Here is a 22,927-nt window from a genome sequence, read left to right on the forward strand (position 1 = left end):
CCCACTCACCCCCACACCCCCCCACTCTCCCCCACACCCCACTCTCCCCCACACCCCACTCTCCCCCCCCCCACCACACATCCCCACTCTCCCCCACACCCCACTCTCCCCCCCCCCCCACCACACATCCCCACTCTCCCCCACACCCCACTCTCCCACCACCCCACTCTCCCCCACCCCCCCCACTCTCCCCCACACCCCCCAACCTTGTAAATGAACCTACTTTTGTGTTTACCGCTCCCCCAGCTTTGTTTCGCGATGCTGGGACTCCTAATGATGGCCCGTCCAGCTGACTTTAACGCATCCATATTACTAACAACTTCCTCCTCCTCCCGACACACACACTGTAGCCGGGCGGGCGGGCGGTTTGTGCAGAGTCCGCTCCACTCCGGCCTCGCCTTGCCTTCTCTTCTCTCTGCCCTCCTCCCGTAAACTTTCTCAACCCTCGGCACCAGTTCAGGGGAGGGTCACATTTATGTAAAGCTGTGACGCCTGTCTACCTCCAGCCCGCCCCTGACTTCATGTCTGTACATTCATTGCCTGTAAAAAACACTTCTCTGCTTGAAATTCTAAACCTGTGCGTGTGTGTGATGGCCGGGGTTGGGTGGCTTCTACGCTGGTGGGGTTTCCAGGCATTTAATACAGCAGCTCTCTCTTTTAGGAAGGAGGAGGCGAGGGGAAATTTCTTGAGTCAGAGGGTGGTGAATCTGTGGGACTCTTTGCCACAGAAGGCTGTGGGGGCCAAGCCAGTGGATATTTTTAGGGCAGAGATAGATTCTTGATTAGTACGGGTGTCAGAGATTATGGGGCAAATGCAGGAGAATGGGGTTAGGAGATGGAATGATTGCCATGATTGAATGCCGGAGTCGGGGATCACTGGGCGGCACGGACTTGGAGGGCCGAAAAGGCCTGTTTCCGGCTGTATATATATATGATATGATATGATATGATAGACGCGATGGGCCGAATGGCCTAATTCTACTCCTCTCACTTCTGACCTTTGCAAGCAATGTACAGTGACAGGGACGAGGTGTAAAATCTCACGGATTTTTTTTTTAAATGACCTCCAAGAGGATTGATGGGAGCAAGGCAACAGACGTCGTCCATGTCGTTTTGAGCAAGACCACTCCGTACAGACAGCAGCCGCAGTCGGGATCGAACCCGGGTCTCCGGTGCTGTACGGCGGCAACTCTACCGCTGCGCTACTGTGCCGCCCGTGATTTAGAGGGAGAGATTAGATGGGCTGAGTCTTTTTTTTCTATGGAGCTGAAGAATGCTTGGAAGTTATAACCAGAGTCTGTTCCCATACCGAATAGCTGGTATCCGGAAAGAGCTGCCAAAGGAGTGGTGGGGGCAGCAGAAGAAACAACACTTAAGAGGCATCTAGACAGGTAGCTGAAAGAACAAGGCAAGAGGGATATGGCATTAACGCAGGTCAGTAGGGTTGGTAAGGATAGGCATGATGGGCTGAAGGGCCTGCTTCTATGCTTTACCGTTCAGTTCATTTCATTGTCACATGTTTCGTGGTGCAATGAGGATTTTTTTGTTGCGCGCTAACCAGGCAGCGGAAAGACAATAAATGATTACGTTCGAGCCATTTACAGTGTACAGATAGATACATGATAGGGGAATAATGTTTAGTGCAAGGTAAAGCCAGTAAAGTCCGATCAAGGATAGACCAAGGGCCACCAATGAAGTGCACAGTAGTTCAGGACTGCTCTACCGTTCAACGACCACAACAGACATATATTGTAGGGGTTACATGAATGCACTATAGGGCAGGATAACATAGAAAATAGTGCAGGGGTAGGCCATTTGGCCCTTTGAGCCAGCACCACCATTCAATATGATCATGGCTGATCATTCAAAATCAGTACCCCATTCCTGCTTTCTCCCATATCCCTTGATTCCGTTAGCCCCAAGAGCTATATCTAATTCTCTCTTGAAAACATCCAGTGAATTGGCCTCCACAATGAGAACGAACACTGTCCCCGACATAAGCAAACACAATGTTTACTTTTGTTCACAGTCTTACAATAGCTGTTTATGGTCAATAAAAAAAATTCTAAAAGTAGAGGTACTGTTGTATTATTTGAAATGTGGCAGTCGGATTATGGAGAGCAAACTCCCACAAACAGTGGGACACAGTGCTATTGCAAAATAACACCATGGGATCTTTACCTGAGAAGCAAACACTGTGTGTGAGTTACATCTCAACTAGAAGAAATGTACTTGTATGTTTTTAGTGATTGGTTACATAGGTATTAAAATTGCAGTTGGTGCATCAAATTTTTGAGAAGCAATTCTGCATCAATTCAGATAAATCCTGCAACCGTTTAGTTTAGTTTAGAGATACAGCGTGGAAATAGGCCCTTTGGCCCATGTAGTCCGCGCCGACCAGCGATCCTCACACGTTAATACCATCCCACACGCACACCACACACACACACACACACACACACGGGACAATTTACAAATTTACCAATTACAGGTGGGCTTGTTAGACCTGGATTTTTAAGTTGTCCACTGTCTTTGGTCTTCTTGATTTCCATTTCCTGAAGTTGTTTGATTCAGAGATACAGTATGGAAACAGGCCTTTCAGCCCACCAAGTCCATGCCAACTATTGGTCAACCGTTCACACCAGTTCCATGTCATTCCTCTTTCCCATCCACTCCCGACACACTAGGAGCAATTTACAGAAACCAATTAACCTGCAAACCAGCATGTCTTTGCAATGTGAGAGGAAACTGGAGCGTTGGGCGGCACGGTAGCGCAGCGGTAGAGTTGCTGCTTTACAGCGAATGCAGCGCCGGAGACTCAGGTTCGATCCTGACTACGGGTGCTGCACTGTAAGGAGTTTGTACGTTCTCCCCGTGACCTGCGTGGGTTTTCTCCGAGATCTTCGGTTTCCTCCCACACTCCAAAGACGTACAGGTATGTAGGTTAATTGGCTGGGTAAATGTAAAAATTGTCCCTAGTGGGTGTAGGATAGTGTTAATGTGCGGGGATCGCTGGGCGGCACGGACTTGGTGGGCCGAAAAGGCCTGTTTCCGGCTGTATATATATGATATGATATGATATGAATCCCATGCAGTCACAGAGAGAACATGCAAACTCCACACCGACCGTACCCGAGGTCAAGATAAACCCATGTCCCTGGCACTGTGAGGTAACAGCCCTTATTTTGACGATTCTTTTGTGCTGAATCAATGGTGGCACTGGATGAACAATATGACCAAACTGTTCTGAACTATTTACTTGCCCCACTCTCTTGCACCTTTGAAATCTTCCATCGAGAAAGATCAGAGGCATTGCAAATAGTTCACATTGTTACACACAGTTCCACCAGTCTATACCAGGATTAACGTTTGGAAATAATTTTAAAAGTGTTTCTTTTTAAGCTACACTGTTATCAATATGTTTCCATGACCACTTCAGATGAAATTTGATACACTTGGCTGTTACACTCAGGCAAAATATTAGCAATCCTTTTGCCAGTGTTATTTTAAGGTCAATTTTATTTTAGTTCAGTTCGGAGGTACAGCATGGAAACAGGCCCTTTGGCCCACCGAGTCCACACCGACCACTGATAACCCATACACCATTATCCTTTTTTCACATCCTATTCACCAAGGACAATTTACAGAGGCAATAGACAATAGGTGCAGGAGGAGGCCATTCGGCCCTTCGAGCCAGCACCGCCATTCAATGTGATCATGGCTGATCATTCTCAATCAGTACCCCGTTCCTGCCTTCTCCCTATACCCACTGACTCTGCTATCCTTAAGGCCGCAAACCTACAAACCTGTACGTCTTTGGGATGTGTGAGGAAACCGGAACACCCGGAGAAAACCCACGCGATCACAGGGGAACGTGCAAACTCCATACACACAGCACACGAGGTCAGGAGCAAATCCGGGCCACTGGTGCTGTGAGCAGCAGATCTACTTTTTTAAGATCTATCTGAGCTTTTGGGAGATCTAGTGGCACAGTGACGCAGCAGTAGAGTTGCTGCCTTACAGGTCAGAGACCCAGGTTCGATCCTGACTACAGGTGCTGTCTGTGCAGAGTTTATATGTTCTCCCGGTGACCGCGTGGGTTTTCTCCGGGTCCTCTGGTTTCTTTCCACATTCCAAAGATATGTAGGTTAATTGGCTTTGATAAAATTATAAATTGTCTCATGTGGGTAGGATAGTGCTAGTATACGGGGATCACTGATCAGCGCGGACTCAGTGGGCCGAAGGGCCTTTCTCTGCGCTGCATCTTTAAACTAAACTAAATCTGGTGCATTGTGTTTGGTTTCAAATTTATAATAGTTTCCACTCAAAACTAGTAAAAAAATTAACATACACAATTTAAGGAAATGCCTGGTGATGGAAGCAATGATATAATCTGTTTTGATTTATGGCATGACAAATATGATTATGATATTAACATTCACAACAAACGCACATGATTTCCCAATTGCAATACATACCTTGCCACTTATCTTCAAAAGTCTTTTATTGTCACGTGTACCAATTAAGGTACAGTGATATGCGAATTGCAACACAGCCATTATGGGAAAAAAAGCAACAAGACACACAACTACATAAAAGTTAACAGAATCATCCACCACAGTGGATTCCCCACATTCCTCACTTTGATCGAAGGCAAAAATGTCCAATCTTTTTCCTCTTTATTCTCCCGCGGTCGGGGCAGTTAAACCATCCATTGGGGCATTCAAATGTGTTGTACACTGTGCAGTAACAAGGCCAATCCTTCAAAACACCGGGTACAGGTAGGACTTCAGCACGTTGTCACACTTGGCGTACTTCAGTTCGATGCACAGCTTGATGCATCCACACACAAAGGTGCCATCAGGACAAGGTTATGTCAGGGGTATGGCGAGTCGTAGGCGATGTGCGTTGAGGTAGACGTTTATTGTAAGACTAACAACCGTGACAAAACCAACGCACTTAAACGACAGACAACCATAAATCTTACTGTCTCTCTCGGAGTTCTCAACCAGACTGCCTGGTTCCTTTACCTGCGCACCACCTCACCTCTTCTACCAATCAGAGGGTTCGATGGTCTGGACCAATCCCTGTGCCCCTACATGACCCCCCCCCCCCCCCCCCCCAGAACCCTCGGTGCGGTACCGGGCAGGTGCCCGGACCACCCGACCGGAGCGGGTGCGGAGAGGAGAGGGAGGCCCAACCGGGGGTGGGGACGGAGAAACCGGCACCGCGGGAGGAGGGGAAACTGACGGAGCCGGAGGCGGCAGTGGCAAAGCGACCGGGGGAAGAGGAGTCCCGAAGGGGGGCAGCGAGGGGGAAAACTGCTGTACGGGAGCCGCGGCCGGAGGTCGGCCCCGGCGAGGAGGTTGAGCCGCTGTGACGGGCTGGTCTGGGTCCAAATAGGCAGGCTTAAGGCGGGACACCGAGACGACCTTCTGGCGTGTGCCCACTTCCAACGTGAAGGTGACTGTGCCTTTCTTTACTACCCTGAACGGACCCTGGTAAACCGGCCGGAACGGGGGACGGTGGGCATCGATGCGTCGGAACACAAACTTACAATCGCCCAAGGCCGCCGGGACATGTGAAGGGGGATCCCCGTGACGAGAAGCAGGGACTGGGGCCAGGGACCCCACTCGCGCTCGGAGTGAAGCTAAGAGTGCTGGCAAGGAGGGAGGGGGGGGGTAGAACATTGAGGGAGAACGTCGCCTGGTACCCGTAGGGGCGAGCCATAGACCAGGTCTGCCGAGGAAGCTCCGAGATCGTGCTTTGGAGCCGTGCGGATACCCAGGAGAACCCATGGGAGCTGGTCGGCCCAGTCGGGGCCGGACAGGCGGGCAGTAAGGGACGCTTTAAGCTGCCTGTGGAACCGCTCTACCATCCCGTTGGCCTGGGGGTGATAGGCGGTGGTTTGCTGTAATCGGGACCCGCACAGCTGAGTCAGAGCCACCCACAGGGACGAGGTGAATTGGGCGCCCCGGTCGGTAGTGATGACGTCCGGGACGCCGAAACGGGCAACCCAATTTAGTGCCAGAGCCCGAGCGCAGGAGGCTGCTGAGATGTCGGACAACGGGAGCGCCTCCGGCCACCGGGTGAACCGCTCGACTACTGTGAGGAGGTGGGTGTAGCCCCTGGAGTGGGGTTACGGGCCGACGAGATCCACATGGATGTGGAGGAATCGGGCTGCTGGGACCGTGAACTGCTGGACGGGGGGCCGAGTGTGCCGGTGTACCTTGGAGGTTTGGCAAGGGATGCAGGAACGGGACAAGGCGGCCACCTGCTTCCGCAGCCCGTGCCAGACAAAGTGAGCCGCAACCAGAGCCGAAGTGGCCCAGATGGACGGATGTGCCAGACCGTGAATAGTATCAAAAACCTGGCGCCGCATGGAGGTGGGCACTACCGGGCGGGCGCGTGGCAGAGAAATATCACACCAGAGTTTGGTACGAGTGAGACCACAGGCTACCTGTGCCAACCGCAACCTCGAGGTGGTGTGGGGGTACAGGGAGGGGGTGTCTTCCAGGCGCTGAGCCTCCGCGAGCTCCTGGAAATCCACCCCGGAACTTACCTCGGCAACTGGGGAAACCGCCGGTCTGGACAGGGCATCCACCATGGCGTTTAGTTTACCCGCAATGTGCCGAACGTCGGTGGTAAATTCCGAAACGAAAGTGAGGTGTCTGCTGGCGGGCCGACCACGGATCGGAAACCTTCAAAAAAGCAAAAGTCAGTGGCTTGTGGTCAGTGAAAGCCACGAAAAAGCGACCCTCTAAAAAATAGCAAAAATGACGGTTCGCCAGGTAGAGGGCCAGGAGTTCCCGATCAAAGGCACTGTAAGCTATCTCGGGGCGAGTGAGCTGGCGGCTGAAAAATGCCAAAGGGTGCCAGAGACCGTTCACCTGCTGTTCTAAGACGCCCCCCACCGCCACGCCGGAGGCATCAACGGTGAGGGCGGTGGGGGCAGAGGAGCGTGGGTGGACGAGCATGGTGGCGTTCGCGAGGGCCAGCTTGGCCGCTGCGAAAGCCGCGTCGGCAGCAGGGGACCACACGAGCTCGGTGGGGTTACCCGCGAGGCATTGGAAAAGGGGGCGCATGATCCGAGCTGCCGCCGGGACGAATCGGTGGTAAAAATTGACCATGCCTACAAACTCTTGTAACCCTTTGATAGTGTCGGGGCGGGGAAGGAGCGGATAGCAGCCACCTTCTTGGGCAAGGGAACGGCACCGGCCTGTGTGATCCGATGACCCAGGAAATCGACTGAGGATAGTCCGAATTGGCATTTGGACGGGTGTAGGATCAGACCGTGGTCCTGTAACCTTTGGAATATGGAGCGCAGGTGGGACCGGTGTTCGTGAGCTGGCGTACCCCGACCCACATGATCCATGAGGCGCTGAAACGCCTGGGCGGCGTTTTTGAGGCCGAAAGGCATCCGCAGCCACTCAAAAAGACCGAACGGGGTGATGGTGGCGGTCTTAGGGATGTCTGCAGGGCGAACCCGGGATCTGGTGATACCCTCGGACTAAGTCCAGTTTTGAGAATACCGTGGCACCCCCCAGGCTGGCGGAAAAATCTTGAATATGCGGGATCGGGTATCGGTCAGCCGTGGTGATGGCGTTCAGAAGTCGGTAATCGCTACACGGTCTCCACCCCCCAGATGCTTTTGGGACCATGTGTAATGGTGAGGCCCACGGGCTGTCTGACGGGCGTACGATTCCCAGCGGTTCCAAAGTGAGGAACTCTTCGGGAGCGACTGCCATCTTATCAGGGGGTAGGCGTCGGGCTCGGGCGAAAACAGGCGGTCCCTCTGTGGGGATGAAGTGCACGACTCCGTGCTTGGCGGCAGGTGTGTCAAAACGCTGGACTAGGAGCTCCGGGAATTCAGCGAGTATCGCAGCAAACGGGTCGGAGGTCGTGGTGACGGCCTGGACGGTCGGGCTGGATGACACGGAAACTGAAGGAGCGGGAGGGTCAACGCTACTGGACGACGGTTGCAGGCTCTTCCCGCGGACGTCAGGGACCAATGAGAAAGCCCAAAGGAAATCTGCTCCCAGGATTGCCTGGCCTACATCCGCGATGATGAAAGTCCAGTTGTAGGTCCTGGGACCAAAGGACAGGGACATGTCCCGTGTTCCGTAGGTACGGACAGGGCTGCCATTCACCGCAATGAGTGGGGGGCCGGTCTTACCTGATCGCGCTTCCTGGCAGGATGGAGGCACAATGCTGACGATCGCCCCGGTGTCCACGAGGAAAACGGTACCTGTATGTTGCTCAGCAAGGTAGAGGCGATGGTTCTGGCCGATCGAGATTGCCTCTACATTTGATCGGCTGAGGCATTTCCCGAGAATGTGCAGGGGCTTCTACAGTTGCGTGCCGCTGCTCCCCACCGTCTATAAAAGAAACACCAGCCGCGCTGGTGTGTTTCTATGTCGCGGGCCAGTTTCAAAATGGCTGCCGTCGACGTAGCAGCTTGGCGGGTTTTTTGAAAAGTGGCGGGCGGATGAGCGCCATCTTGGCCGTGCGGTCGGTCGCTCACCGGTGTGGAAACCCGATTTACTGAGCCGGGGCGCCTCGTCTTTGCCGCGACCAGTGCGTCCGCCTTTTCTGCGAAATCCATCGGGTCCCCGAAAGTAACGTCTGCTAGGACTACGCGGACGTCCTCTGGCAGCTTCTCGCGGAATGCCTCCTCGAACATGAGGCATTTGGTGTGCTCTCCCACTAGAGTCATCATCTCCGTCATGAGGACCGACGGCGGTCGGTCCCCGAGCTCAGGGAAGTGCAGGAGTGTGCTGGCCCGCTGTTGTTGGCTGCGGCCGAAGGTTTTCAGCAGCAGCGACTTGAGGCCCGCATACTTGTCGGTTTCTGGCGGGTCGGTGACGTACTGCGCGACCCATGCGGACGTCTCCGACGGCAGGACGCTCAATAGATGGTAGAACTTGGTTTCGTCCTCCTGTACTCCCCGGAGGTGGAACTGTGCCTCCGCTTGGGCGAACCACAGGCGTGGTTGGTGGGCCCAGAACAGGGGCAGATGAACGCCGACTGCGTTCGGCGTCGATGCCTCCCGATGGGACATCTTGGTGATCTGTGATCACGTTGGGGTCACCACTATGGCGAGTCGTAGGCGATGTGCGTTGAGGTAGACGTTTATTGTAAGACTAACAACCGTGACAAAACCAACGCACTTAAACGACAGACAACCATAAATCTTACTGTCTCTCTCGGAGTTCTCAACCAGACTGCCTGGTTCCTTTACCTGCGCACCACCTCACCTCTTCTACCAATCAGAGGGTTCGATGGTCTGGACCAATCCCTGTGCCCCTACAGGGGTTCCTTTTACCCCTCATTCTTTGAAGACGTGCATTGTGAACCATTGGATGGGCTTAATTTTGGAACCTAAAATGAAGTGGAAGATGGTTCAGGTGACTGCCTTGGTGAAGACGTACAGTCTACTGTTGTACCATGTACAGCAACACCAAGAGCACCTCACCCCTGATGACCAAGTTCCTGTCCACCATTGAGATGGTTCACCGCTCCCAGGTTCCCAATGTCTGTTGGGCCTTACTATCTGCTCGAGGCAATCTTTGCCCTGTGCACGGATTCTTCTGAATCAGATCCCCAGCACCTTTGGGTAGCCAGACCTGATAGCGAAGAGAAAGGAGGATTGGCCAGGCCAGTTGCAAAACACCTTACCCTCATTCTTGTAGTAAACAGGAACTGCAGATGCTGGTTTACAAAAAAAGACACCAAGTGCTGGAGTAACTGAGCGGGGTCAGGCAGCATCCATGGAGAACATGGACAGGTGACACTTCGGATTGGGACACTTCTTCAGATTTCCCTCAATCTTCCTATGTTTAATGTTGGTCTGCAGATCCAGGTTTATCCAAGACCAGCGTAAACATTCATGGTTACGAACACTAGAAACTGGATGACTCCATTGTTCCATAAACGCAGCCTTCAGTGAACAATGCTGCTGCTGTTAGCACTTATGATATGTGAAACCCTTGTGAGTGGTGATCGTTCCTAATACTCAGGCTTTTGCTCAGTTGACTGCTCCAGAGGGTTAACTCCCTGGGCTTCATCAATGCAAGGGGTTGATACAAACCTCACCACACACTGTGGGGTTAACATTTGGTTATACTTGGCACACCAGCATTCAAATGCCAGTATTGTTATTTTAGTCCTTTTGCAATATGAAAGCAGGGAGCCATTTCATATTAAAATGATTAGCTTCAATGTCAAATGAAACCCCCAATGTGATTTCTTGAATGGACGCAAAATGGTGGAGTAACTCAGCGGATCAAGCACCATCTCTAGAGAAAAAGAATAGGTGACGTTTCGGCTCAGAACCCTTCTTCAGGCACTTCAGTCTGATCTGAAGATTCAGAAGCCTCACCTATTCTTTTGCTCCAGAGAAACTGCCTAACCTGCTAAGTTACTCCAGCATTTTGTGCCTATAGTCATAGAGTGATACAGCATGGAAACAGGCCCAACTTGCCCACACCAGCCAACTGCCTGCATTTGGCCCATATCCCTCCAAACTTGTCCTATCCATCTACCTGTCTAACTGTTTCTTAAACGTTGGGATAATCCCTGCCTCAACTACTTCCTCTGGCAGCTCGTTCCACACACCCACCACCCTTTGTATGAAAAAGTTACCCCTCAGATTCCTATTAAATCTTTTCCCCTTCACCTTAAACTATGTCATCTGGTCCACGATTTGCCCACTCTGGGCAAGAGACTCTGTGCATCTAAACTTTGTGTCTATCTTTGGTATAAACCTGCATTTGCAGTACCTTCCTACATATGTGATTCTTGGAGGCAGTTGCTTTGGCTGATTATATTTACAGCCATGTTGGTTATGGGAGAACACCAGGCTGCGTTGATGTGCAATATTAACTGGTAGAACTTAGGAGGAGTTCCGTGTAGGAAGGAACTGCAGATGTAAACTGATGATAGACACAGGATGCTGGAGTAACTCAGCGGGGCAGGCAGCATCACTGGGGAGAAGGAATGGGTGACGTTGAGTCGAGACCCTCCTTCTTCTGAAGGCGGGTCTCGACCCATAATGTCACCCATTCCTTCTTAACTGCAGGTGTGCCGTGTAACCAAACGTTAGCCAGCCAGTTTGTGGTGAGGTTTGTGTCAACCCCTTGCATTAATGAACCCCAGTGAGTTCACCATACAAGGAGACCTCACAGCCAATTGAGCTTGCTCCATCATTCAATAAGATCACAGCTGATCATCTACATCATTCCTTCTATTGGGCAATTGGCACATTCCCTACATGGCCAAAAATCCATTGCCGTGTTGTTCATCAAAACCAGAGGCCTCAGGGCAGAGAACCATCACACACGGCCAAATCCTTGGGTGTTTTTAAGGCGGAGATTGACAGATTCCTGATTAGTATGGGTGTTAATAGTTATGGGGAGAAGGCAGGAGAACGGGGTTGAGAGCAATAGATAGATCAACCGAGATTGAATGGCAGAGTAGACTCAATGGGTCGAATGGCCTAATTCTGCTCCTATGACTTATGAAGAATCCCCAAGATTTACAAGCAGCTGAGGAAAGACATTTCTCCTGTACACAAGTACTGTATAAGAACACTTTTAAGAAATGCATATGCTTTGTGGCATAACTTTATTGAACTAGGCATCGCTGCTGAGTTGAGGATTACTGCCTTCAATAAAGGATAGAAACAAAGAACTGCAGATGCTGGCTTACAAAAAAAGGCACAAAATGCTGGAGTAACTCAGCATCTCTGGAGAACATGATAGGTGACATTTCAGGTCTTGATCCAAAATGTCACCTCTCCATGTTCTCCAGTGATGCTGTCTGACCTGCTGAGTTACTCTGGCACTTTGTACCCATTTTTCAACAAAGGATGATCTATTCGAAGCTTTACTGCCACCTAAACATCCGTGCTTGCAGCAAAGTACAGTCACAATATTTTTCTCAATCTTATATGGCTAATCCCTTGACACGAGAGAGTTGCCATTGGATATATGTACTCTGTTTATACTTAGAAATAGTGGCTTAATTGGGGCTCTTTAATTCTGCAAAATAGTATTTTTTTAAATCATTGTCGGTTCTAGAAACACGGGCAGAAGTGGAGAAAATGTCAGTTGGAGTTGCCAGAGCGAAAATGGTGAAATAGAAATAATTATGGTTTCGCAATAAACACTGCGCTCGCCAAGAAGGCCCATCTGATACGAACGAGTAAAACGTATACATGATAAAGATTAAACACAAAGCAATGCTGAAACAGCAAGTCTGGCAGGTTACAACCTGTGCGGAGGGAGGGATGATGTTTTGCTCTGTTGCAGCGAGTTCTGTCGGCTGCAGAACTCAGAAGGTTTGAAGATTGCAAAGAAAGCGTAGCAGATTTGAAGATTGTCTGCAACTCTGCATCTCAGGTTGCATCATTTGATTTAGCGGGAGGCCTCTGAACCTCTCCTGACCATGGGCTGGTGTTATTCCGAGAGCACATCACTGTGATTGAACATTTGCCAACCGTCCTCTATTCACACAGTCTGGCAGTGCCTTCCCGGTACTGGCCGCCCACCAGCGTTTCCAGAGTGAAGCTATCCTGTTTGCTTTCGCATACTGTGATGCAGCTCACCAAGGACAGCTTGAAGGTCGACGCCACGTACAAAATGTGAGCGCGAGTCTCACCTTTAACTCGTCTCTCGAGGATAGGAGAGGGGAGATGATGGATCCTGCACCGTCCCACCCTGGATTTGGGAGGTACGGGCAGACAGTCCCAAACTCAAAACGTCACCAATCCATGTTCTCCAGAGATGCTGCCAGACCTACTGAGTTACATCAGCACTTTGTGTCCTTTTTTGTAAACGAGCATCTGCAGTTCCTCGTTTCTACATTCTGAGAATCGAAAATATGTTATTCATTATGCACCAATTATGGAATCCTTGAAAAGCAGGCAAGTTCGATCAGTTGCTTTTTCTTTTATTTTATACCATAATTTATTAATACAGATGTTAACCTCAGAACATAGAAAAGTACAGCACAGGAACAGGCCCTTTGGCCCAAAATGTACGTGCGAACATGGTGTCAAGATAAACCAATCTCCTCTGTCTGCACATGATCCGTATCTCTCCATTCCCTGCATTTTCATGTGCTGATCTAAAAGTCCCTTAAACACCACTATCGTATTTACCTCCATCACCACCCCTGACATTGCATTCTAGGCACCCACCATACACTATGTAAAAAATCAACCCCACACATTTCCTTTAAACGTTGCCCCTCTTACCTAAAAGCTATACCCTCTAGTCTTTGATATTTAAGAAACAACATCCTATTTCCTTATGACACAGAAGAAGTCCATTTGGCCCATCGGGTCTATACCAGCTCTCAGAGCAATCTCATTAGCCCCACTTACTTTCCTTCACCCTATTCTCTCTCAAACGTCTAACAACTTTCCCAGTTTTCCTGCCATCAGTTTACATTAGGGGGAATGTACAGTGACCAATTAACCTATCAAAGGCACATCTTTGGGATGTAGCAGAATACTAGTGGACTAAAGGGAAACCTACGTAGACACAGAGAATAGATACAAACACCACACATGCACAGCACCGGAGGTCAGAATTAAACCCAGTGTCCCCCTCAGTTCAGTAAGACAGCACATTAGCTACCGCAACACTGTGCAAGAGGAAATAGCAATGAAATTCAATTTTACTGGTGTCAAAATGATGATATGCCACAAGTAAAGATGTGTAAGAACTCAAACTGATAATCACATTACACAAAATGCTGGAGTAACTCAGCGGGCCAGGCAGTATCTCTGGAGAAAACGGATAGAGTAGATACACAGAGTCTCTTGCCCAGAGTAAGTGAATCGAGGACCGGAGGTCATAGGTTTAAGGTGAAGGTGAGTAGGTTTAATAGGAATCTGAAGGGTAACTTTTTCACACAAAGCATGGTAGGTGTATGGAACGAGCTGCCAGAGGAGGTAGTTGAGGCAGGGACTATCCGAACATTTGAGAAGCAGTTAGACAGGTACATGGATAGGACAGGTTTGGAGGGATATGGACCAAATGCTGGCAGGTGGGACTAGTGTAGCTGGGACATATTGGCCGGTGTGGACAAGTTGGGCCAAAGGGCCTGTTTCCACACTGTATCACTCTATGTTAGGTGACATTTCGGGCTGAGAAAGAGTCCCGACTCGAGAAGTCACCTATCCTTTTTCTCCAGAGATGCTGCCTGATCCGCTGAGTTACTCCAGCACTTTGTGTCTATCTTAGGTATAAACCAGCATCTGCAGTTCTTTGCTTCTACATCCTGATAATTGCATTTGTTCCGTATCAACCAGTGGATTTAGGAAAGGAAATATTATATCCAGTTGTATCATGGTGTTAACATTTGTATATTCTAACGTCTGCCATTAATAACCTTGCTCTTAGAGAGCTGTTGATAGGTTTTTGCAAAGAATAGGTTCAATGGCCCATTATTGACTGAAAGCCCCTACAACATTATTTGATGGACAGAAACATGGATTGAGGCAAAAACAAAACATACTGCAGCTCAGTCAACACTGTGACAGGTAGTGTTTTAGTTGAGGACATTGAAATTGTTAAAATTGGAATAAATCATAGGTGGATTAAAGGAAAATGAGGAGGGATGATGCACAGGTACAAAAGGTCATAAGTGAAAGGAGCAGAAATAGGCCATTTGGCCCATCAAGTCTACTTCGCCATTCAATCATGGCTGATCTATCTCTCCCTCCTAACCCCATTCTCCTGCCTTCTCCCCTTAACCTCTGACACCTGTAATAATCAAGAATTTATCTAAAATGAAAGAAATGTGGTAAAATATTGAAAACAGTTGATTAAATGACCAGCAAAATTATTTTGCGCCATTAGAAGATAAGCTGAAGGGAGATCAGAGACATGAAGAACAAATGGATTGGTAGCAATGAAGTCACTGTTTCACAACAAGGTCAGAAACCAAAGCAGACATCAGCTCTACCATCTGACAAGATAATGGCTGCTCTCTTATCACTTCGCCACATTCCAACACTAACCCCATCTCCTCCGATTCCCTAAATTCAAAATGATCTATCGTTCATGTCTGTATCAGTGACCGAACTTCCACAGCCTTAATAGGTTCTCTACCATGAAAGACATTCTTCTAACCTCAGATCTAAATGGCTTTTTGTCTATAAATTAATAACAGAGAGCAGCAATTAGAGAAAAGCCTTTCCAACTGCATTCTTCTTCTTCTTGCGTATGGAGTGCACAGCCTAAAGTTGTAGGTCAAGGGTGGACATCCAGGCCAGGGCAGCATCAGTTGGCCTTGATGCCACCAGTAAAAAGCCTCAGTGAGCAGCCATTCACGTGGGATGTGCGGGATGGTCTGGTCTGGATATCCGCAGTCACAAGCAGGGCTGCATGTGCAGGCCGGACAGACTGTTCGAGATCTTGCTTCTGATATTAGGAAAAGGGCACAAATAACCAACGTGCCAATTAGTGAGGAGGAAATTAGCAAAAGGAGCATTTCTGCCACAAATATGAATGGTGTAGAAGATCTTATAACATTGTATTGACAGTGAGAGGTGAAGCCATTACACAGGCACAAAAGCAATCAAGAAATGTTTGTGTTCAATAAAAGAACAAAGGGGCATGGCAGGGACAATAGCAATGGCACTCATCTTAACAAAGCTGTGTTTCTCCTCTGCGCATACAGTCAGTCAGAGTTGTAAATCTGTGGAATTCTCTGCGTCAGAAGGCTGTGGAGGCCAATTCTCTGGATGGTTTCAAGAGAGAGCTAGATAGAGCTCTTAAGGATAGCAGAATCAGGGGCTATGAGGAGAAGGCAGGGACAGGGTACTGATTGTGAATGATCAGCCATGATCACATTGAATGGCGGTGCTGGCTCGAAGGGCCGAATGGCCTACTCCTGCACCTATTGTCTATTGTCTATACCAGGCCTTTGGTTAGGAAGGAACTGCAGATGCTGGTTTAAACTGAAGATAGACACAAGAACCAGTAGTAACTCTTTTCTCCAGAGATGGTGCCTGTCCTGCTGTGTTCCTCCAGCTTTTTGTGTCTATCCAGGCCTTTGGTTGTCAGTCCAAAATATCTAAAGAGGAGGAGGCTTATGACAAGTGTAGGGTTCATTATCCAAAGGAGAACCAAGCCAAATACAGCTTGGTTGTTTTTGTTCTTAGTTCTCTATTATATTATGAGAAAGGAAATATTAGTAGAGAGAAAAATAGAACATTGCTTCTCATTAAAGAGGAACCAAAGTTACCCCTCTGATATAAATAATAAGTAAATGGTTAGAGGAAGGGTAATGGTAAGGTGATTTTTCATGAAATTTACAAAAGCGAGGCTGAAGAATAAATGATTACTTTGTCTCAGCCTTCACATTGAGAATACTGGTAAACACTGCCCAGTCCATCATGGGTACTGACCTCCTCACCATCGAAGAAGAAAATCACCGTCTGAAGAAGGGTCTCGACCCAAAACGTCACCCATTCCTTCTCTCCCGAGATGCTGCCTGACCCGCTGAGTTACTCCAGCATTTTGTGATACCTTCGATTTGTACCAGCATCTGCAGTTATTTTCCTACACTCCTCACCATCGAAGAGATCAATAGGTGGTCCTGCCTCAAAAAGGCAGCCAGCATCATCAGAGATCCACACCTCCCTGGCCACACTCTCATTTCACTCCTGCCGTCAGGAAGAAAGTATAGGAGTCTGAAAAGTGTACTGTTCAGGTTCTGGAAACTGTTTCTTCCCAACAACCATCAGGCTATTCAACACGACAAACTTCAAATAAACTCAGAGCTACAAGCAGCCTTGATTGCACAAGGGACTTGAGCCATTGTTTTTGTCTTCCCACCATTTTAATTAAAAAAAATATATTGACCTTCCTTTTGAGGTTTACTATGGTGTCCACTGGAGGAGGTGCAGGTGAACCTCTGTCTCACCTGGAAAGACTGTTTGGGTCCTTGGATGGAGTTGAGGGGGGAGGTAAAGGGACAGGTGTTGCATCTCGTGCCGTTGCAGGGGAAAGTGCCCGGGGTTGGGGTGGTTTGGGTCGGAAGGGACGAGTGGAGCAGGGAGTTACGGAGGGAACGGTCTCTGCGGAACGCAGAAAGGGGAGGGGATGGGAAGATATGGCCAGTGGTGGGGTCCCGTTGTAGGTGACGGAAATGTTGGCGGATGATTTGTTGGATACGCTGGCTGGTGGGGTGGAAGGCGAGAACGAGGGGGATTCTGTCCTTGTTACGAGTGGGGGGAGGGGGAGCAAAAGCGGAGCTGTGGGATGTAGAAGAGACCCTAGTGAGAGCCTCATCTATAATGGAAGAGGGGAAGCCCCGTTTCCTGAAGAATGAGGACATCTCTGATGCCCTAGTGTGAAACACCTCATCCCGGGCACAGATGCGGCGTAGACGGAGGAATTGGGAGTAGGGGATAGACTTTTTGCAGGAGACTGGGTGGGAAGAAGTGTAGTCCAGATAGCTGTGTGAGTCAGTGGGTTTATAGTAGATGTCAGTCACTCATCTGTCTCCTGTGATGGAGATGGTGAGGTCCAGAAACGGGAGGGAGATGTCGGAGATAGTCCAGGTATATTTAAGGGCAGGATGGAAATTGGAAGTGAAGTGTATGAAATCAGTAAGTTCTGCATGGGTACAAGAGGTAGCACCAATGCAGTCGTCGATGTAGCGGAGGTAGAGTTCGGGGATGGGGCCGGTGTACGCCCGGATTGTTCGACGTACCCGACAAAGAGGCAGGCGTAGCTAGGGCCCATGCGAGTGCCCATAGCTACGCCTCTGGTTTGGAGGAAGTGGGAGGAGTCAAAGGAGAAGTTGTTAAGCCTACAGGATAAATCAATCCAAAGTATGCACTGGGGAAATTTCTGGGGGGAATATTCTGGGGCAAAATAATCACTATTAGGAAATTTTAAAAGTAAATAAATGAAAACAAAGCATGGATCTAATGAATGGCGACCCTGTGATTAACTAACTTAATGGAATTAGTTAATAAACTGATGAAAAGATTTCATGATTGCGAATCAAATAGACCGAGAGGCTGTGACATATGGACAATACATAACGCCAGGAGATTGAATTTCTTGTTTCTCAGCCAGGAGTTGGGGGTGGAGGAGTGGGGGTGATGGGGCTTGAACAGTTGTGTTCTCCATCATCCGGTGTAAGGGCACCACACTTTCTGTTACATCTTAACGACCTCGACTGGGTGACCATTTGCAGGTAACATGAGACTTAGAGAAAGAGGGGGATAGCAATAAACCTTAGGGCCAAACTCACACAAAATAACTTTTATTGTCGAGTAGTGCAAAGTGACATATCTTGACATAAGAATGGAGAATGGAAACATGTAATAAAAGCACAAATTTAAAAGGGATGCAGGTACTGAGAGATTTGTGGGTGGGTGTACTTAAAATATTCAAGTTGAAGGGAAATGCCGAGAAGGCTGACAAAAAGGCGCACAGTTTTGCTGCCTGTAAACAGAGCTGCAGAGTACAAAAGCAAGGAAGTTATACCAAATATTTATGAACAGCTGGGGTTTTGTGGCTGTTTCAGTGCCTCAGGAAGGATGGTGCAGCATTAGGACGGATGCAGAAGAGATTTACGAGCAAAGAAAGGGGACACCAAATAACCTTTCCAGGGTCAATGTGATTTAAACCAAGGGTTTTATGCTTTCTCACTAACAGTCTGTTTACCCTTAACACAGCCAGGATATATATTATCTAACAAGTTCTTCTCGCCAGGCCTTAAGGTTGGTTGATGTGGATCCCAACCATTTCTAATTCAACTTTTCACATTCCTTTTGTTTTTCCTGATCACACGGCAAGATCCTTCCCTCCTGTTTCCACCTCCTCCCAATTACCCCCTAACCCCACCCCTCATTTAGTAGCTGAAATCATTCTTCCAAGACCTCGGTTCTCCTCATCTTTCTTGGTCCCTTGTTGCATTCCCAGGCTCGACTCCCTCTCGGATAAATGCACAGCTCCCCTGTGTCCGTGTGGGCCATTTACCCCATTATGAACACCAGCCCTAATTGCCCCCATTTTGCTGTCCCACCAGCCACACCTACCCCCCTCCTCCCCCCCCCCCCCACTCTCCACACCTCTCCTTGCACCAATGAACAACCAGTTCCTTCAACCTCACCTCCAACAAGGGCAGGGAACTGAAATGAAAACTAAAGAAGGAAATTTGCAGAGCTAAGGGGGAAAAATCAGATACATTTTTAAAACATTTCCAAAGAGCCTGCATGAGAACAATGGGCCAAATGGCCTGCTTTTCTTCTGCATGTTTTTATGATTCTGCAATTGAATGGTAAATGAAAATAGCAAAATACTCTGGAGTATACATTCATCTACAGTATATTATCAAGGAAGCCCATGTGCAGCACTATATGTAACCTGCTACAAGTTTATGAATGCATTATTTTTCCAAGCTTGGGAAGGCTGAGTTTTACTTTCTTTGTTACATCATCACTGGGAGGATTCTTTCTGGCATCCTTCAAGTGCCAGATGTTTTCTGGAAGGTCATCCAAGAAGCAGTATTAATAGTCGATGTTTGCTAGTTTAGCTTTCTTGAGCAAGACAGCAGAAATGGTTTGGAGAAATTACTACAGAAGTACTTCATTTACATTTGAAGTTTTAGTCCTGGTTTCGCACGCAGTAGACGTTGGGAAGATTAAGCCAATTTGTCCGTTTTAGTAGTTGCGAGACTGCAGATGCCAATGTTGCCTCATTCAACTTGCTGCCTCAAAGGACAGAAATTCTCTCTGTTTCAACTGATCAGAACTACACCTGGGAAGGGTCTCGACCCGAAACGTCACCCATTCCTTCTCTCCAGAGATGCTGCCTGACCTGCTGAGTTACTCCAGCATTTTGTGGTACCTTCGAGAACTACACCTGGGACCACTTGACCTTTGGATCACCAGGCTGACTGGGAATGGGGATAATTATAAATCACCCTTTTAACAAAACGGCAACTAAAAGACACTGTCAGTCTTAACTGTTTGCCCGATCAATTATTTTGCAACTTCCTACTAGGAGTCGTGGGGGTGAGGTGGAGAAATCTACCTTTGGCTCCCACAAGTGATTTTTCGCCTCGCTGGAAGCCAGAAGTTGCCAGAAACGCTCATGTGTTCAGTGCCTGTAGCCAAACACTAAGTGCTCCCTTGTGATCTTTCCTTCATCTTTCTTACAGCTTAAGTAAAAGCCTTTCGCTGAATCACGAAGCATTTCATGAAGCACAGCAGTCCTTCTGGTGAAGCTACTCCCACAATGCTGTCAAATAGGGAGTTGCAGAATTCAGACCTACAAAGAATATCTTACCAAATTCTTTTCAATTTTCCCAACTCGGATATTTGCTTGCCTTTTTCCCCCCACTGATTACCTGTGCCAGGGAGTGAATCCAAGCTCGGGAAGGCTGAGTTTTACTTTCTTTGTTACATCATCTCTGGGAGGATTCTTTCTGGCATCCTTCAAGTACCCGATGTTTTCTGGAAGGTCATCCAAGAAGCACATCTTCCCATCCCCTCCCCTTTCTGCGTTCCGCAGAGACCGTTCCCTCCGTAACTTCCTGGTCCACTCGTCCCTTCCTACCCAAACCACCCCATCCCCGGGCACTTTCCCCTGCAACCGCAGGAGATGCAACACCTGTCCCTTTACCTTCCCCCCTCAACTCCATCCAAGGACCCAAACAGTCTTTCCAGGTGAGACAGATGTTCACCTGCACCTCCTCCAACCTCATCTATTGCATCCGCTGCTCTAGATGTCAACTTCTTTACATCGGCGAAACCAAATGCAGGCTCAGCGATCGTTTCGCTCAACACCTTCGCTCAGTCCGCCTTAACCAACCTGATCTCCCGGTGGCTGAGCACTTCAACTCCCCCTCCCACTCCCAGTCTGAGCTTTCTGTCATGGGCCTCCTCCAGTGCCATAGTGAGGCCCACCGGAAATTGGAGGAACAGCATCTCATATTTCGCTTGGGTAGCCTGCAGCCCAGCGGAATGAACATTGACTTCTCCAACTTTAGATAGTTTCTCTGTCAATAGACAATAGACAATAGACAATAGGTGCAGGAGTAGGCCATTCAGCCCTTCGAGCCAGCACCGCCATTCAATGCGATCATGGCTGATCACTCTCAATCAGTACCCCGTTCCTGCCTTCTCCCCATACCCCCTCACTCCGCTATCCTTAAGAGCTCTATCCAGCTCTCTCTTGAAAGCATCCAACGAACTGGCCTCCACTGCCTTCTGAGGCAGAGAATTCCACACCTTCACCACTCTCTGACTGAAAAAGTTCTTCCTCATCTCTGTTCTAAATGGCCTACCCCTTATTCTTAAACTGTGGCCCCTTGTTCTGGACTCCCCCAACATTGGGAACATGTTTCCTGCCTCTAATGTGTCCAATCCCCTAATTATCTTATATGTTTCAATAAGATCCCCCCTCATCCTTCTAAATTCCAGTGTATACAAGCCCAATCGCTCCAGCCTTTCAACATACGACAGTCCAGCCATTCCGGGAATTAACCTAGTGAACCTACGCTGCACGCCCTCCATAGCAAGAATATCCTTCCTCAAATTCGGAGACCAAAACTGCACACAGTACTCCAGGTGCGGTCTCACCAGGGCCCGGTACAACTGTAGAAGGACCTCTTTGCTCCTATACTCAACTCCTCTTGTTACGAAGGCCAACATTCCATTGGCTTTCTTCACTGCCTGCTGTACCTGCATGCTTCCTTTCATTGACTGATGCACTAGGACACCCAGATCTTGTTGAACTCCCCCTCCTCCTAACTTGACACCATTCAGATAATAATCTGCCTTTCTATTCTTACTTCCAAAGTGAATAACCTCACACTTATCTACATTAAACTGCATCGGCCATGTATCCGCCCACTCACACAACCTGTCCAAGTCACCCTGCAGCCTTATTGCATCTTCCTCACAATTCACACTACCCCCCAGCTTAGTATCATCTGCAAATTTGCTAATGGTACTTTTAATCCCTTCGTCTAAGTCATTAATGTATATCGTAAATAGCTGGGGTCCCAGCACCGAACCTTGCGGTACCCCACTGGTCACTGCCTCCCATTCCGAAAGGGACCCATTTATCCCCACTCTTTGCTTTCTGTCTGTCAACCAATTTTCTATCCATGTCAGTACCCTACCCCCAATACCATGTGCCCTAATTTTGCCCACTAATCTCCTATGTGGGACCTTGTCGAAGGCTTTCTGAAAGTCGAGGTACACCACATCCACTGACTCTCCCCTGTCAATTTTCCTAGTTACATCCTCAAAAAATTCCAGTAGATTTGTCAAGCATGATTTCCCCTTCGTAAATCCATGCTGACTCGGAATGATCCCGTTACTGCTATCCAAATGCTCAGCAATTTCGTCTTTTATAATTGACTCCAGCATCTTCCCCACCACTGATGTCAGAATGGCCTACTCCTGCATCTATTGTCTATTGTCTATTGACAGAGAAACTATCTCTGTCAATAGACAATAGACTATCTCTGTCAATTGTCTATTGTCTATTGACAGAGATAGTTTCTCTGTCAATAGACAATAGACAATAGACAATAGGTGCAGGAGTAGGCCATTCAGCCCTTCGAGCCAGCACCGCCATTCAATGCGATCATGGCTGATCACTCTCAATCAGTACCCCGTTCCTGCCTTCTCCCCATACCCCCTCACTCCGCTATCCTTAAGAGCTCTATCCAGCTCTCTCTTGAAAGCATCCAACGAACTGGCCTCCACTGCCTTCTGAGGCAGAGAATTCCACACCTTCTCTTCTCCCCCCCCCCCTCCTCCTTCCCAGTTCTCCCTCTAACTTCCTGTCTCCACCTATATCCTTCCTTTGTCCCGCCCCCCTGACATCAGTCTGAAGAAGGGTCTCGACCCAAAACGTCACCCATTCCTTCTCTCCTG

The 22,927-nt window shown here is 48.7% G+C and overlaps 1 protein-coding gene across 3 annotated transcripts in view; it reads right to left on the reverse strand.

Annotated features, from left to right (window-relative positions):
- ldlrap1b (low density lipoprotein receptor adaptor protein 1b) overlaps positions 1–412 on the reverse strand; it is a 46,916-nt gene extending 46,504 nt beyond the window's left edge. For all 3 annotated transcript variants that reach the window (XM_078423179.1, XM_078423177.1, XM_078423180.1), the window contains exon 1: positions 224–412. In XM_078423179.1, the coding sequence (XP_078279305.1) occupies positions 224–308 (85 nt within the window). In that variant the 5' untranslated portion in view covers positions 309–412. The remainder of the gene's footprint in view (positions 1–223) is intronic.
- Between the last annotated feature and the right edge of the window lie 22,515 nt (positions 413–22,927).

This window comes from Rhinoraja longicauda, chromosome 27, assembly GCF_053455715.1.
Source record: "Rhinoraja longicauda isolate Sanriku21f chromosome 27, sRhiLon1.1, whole genome shotgun sequence".
Lineage (NCBI taxonomy): Eukaryota > Metazoa > Chordata > Chondrichthyes > Rajiformes > Arhynchobatidae > Rhinoraja > Rhinoraja longicauda.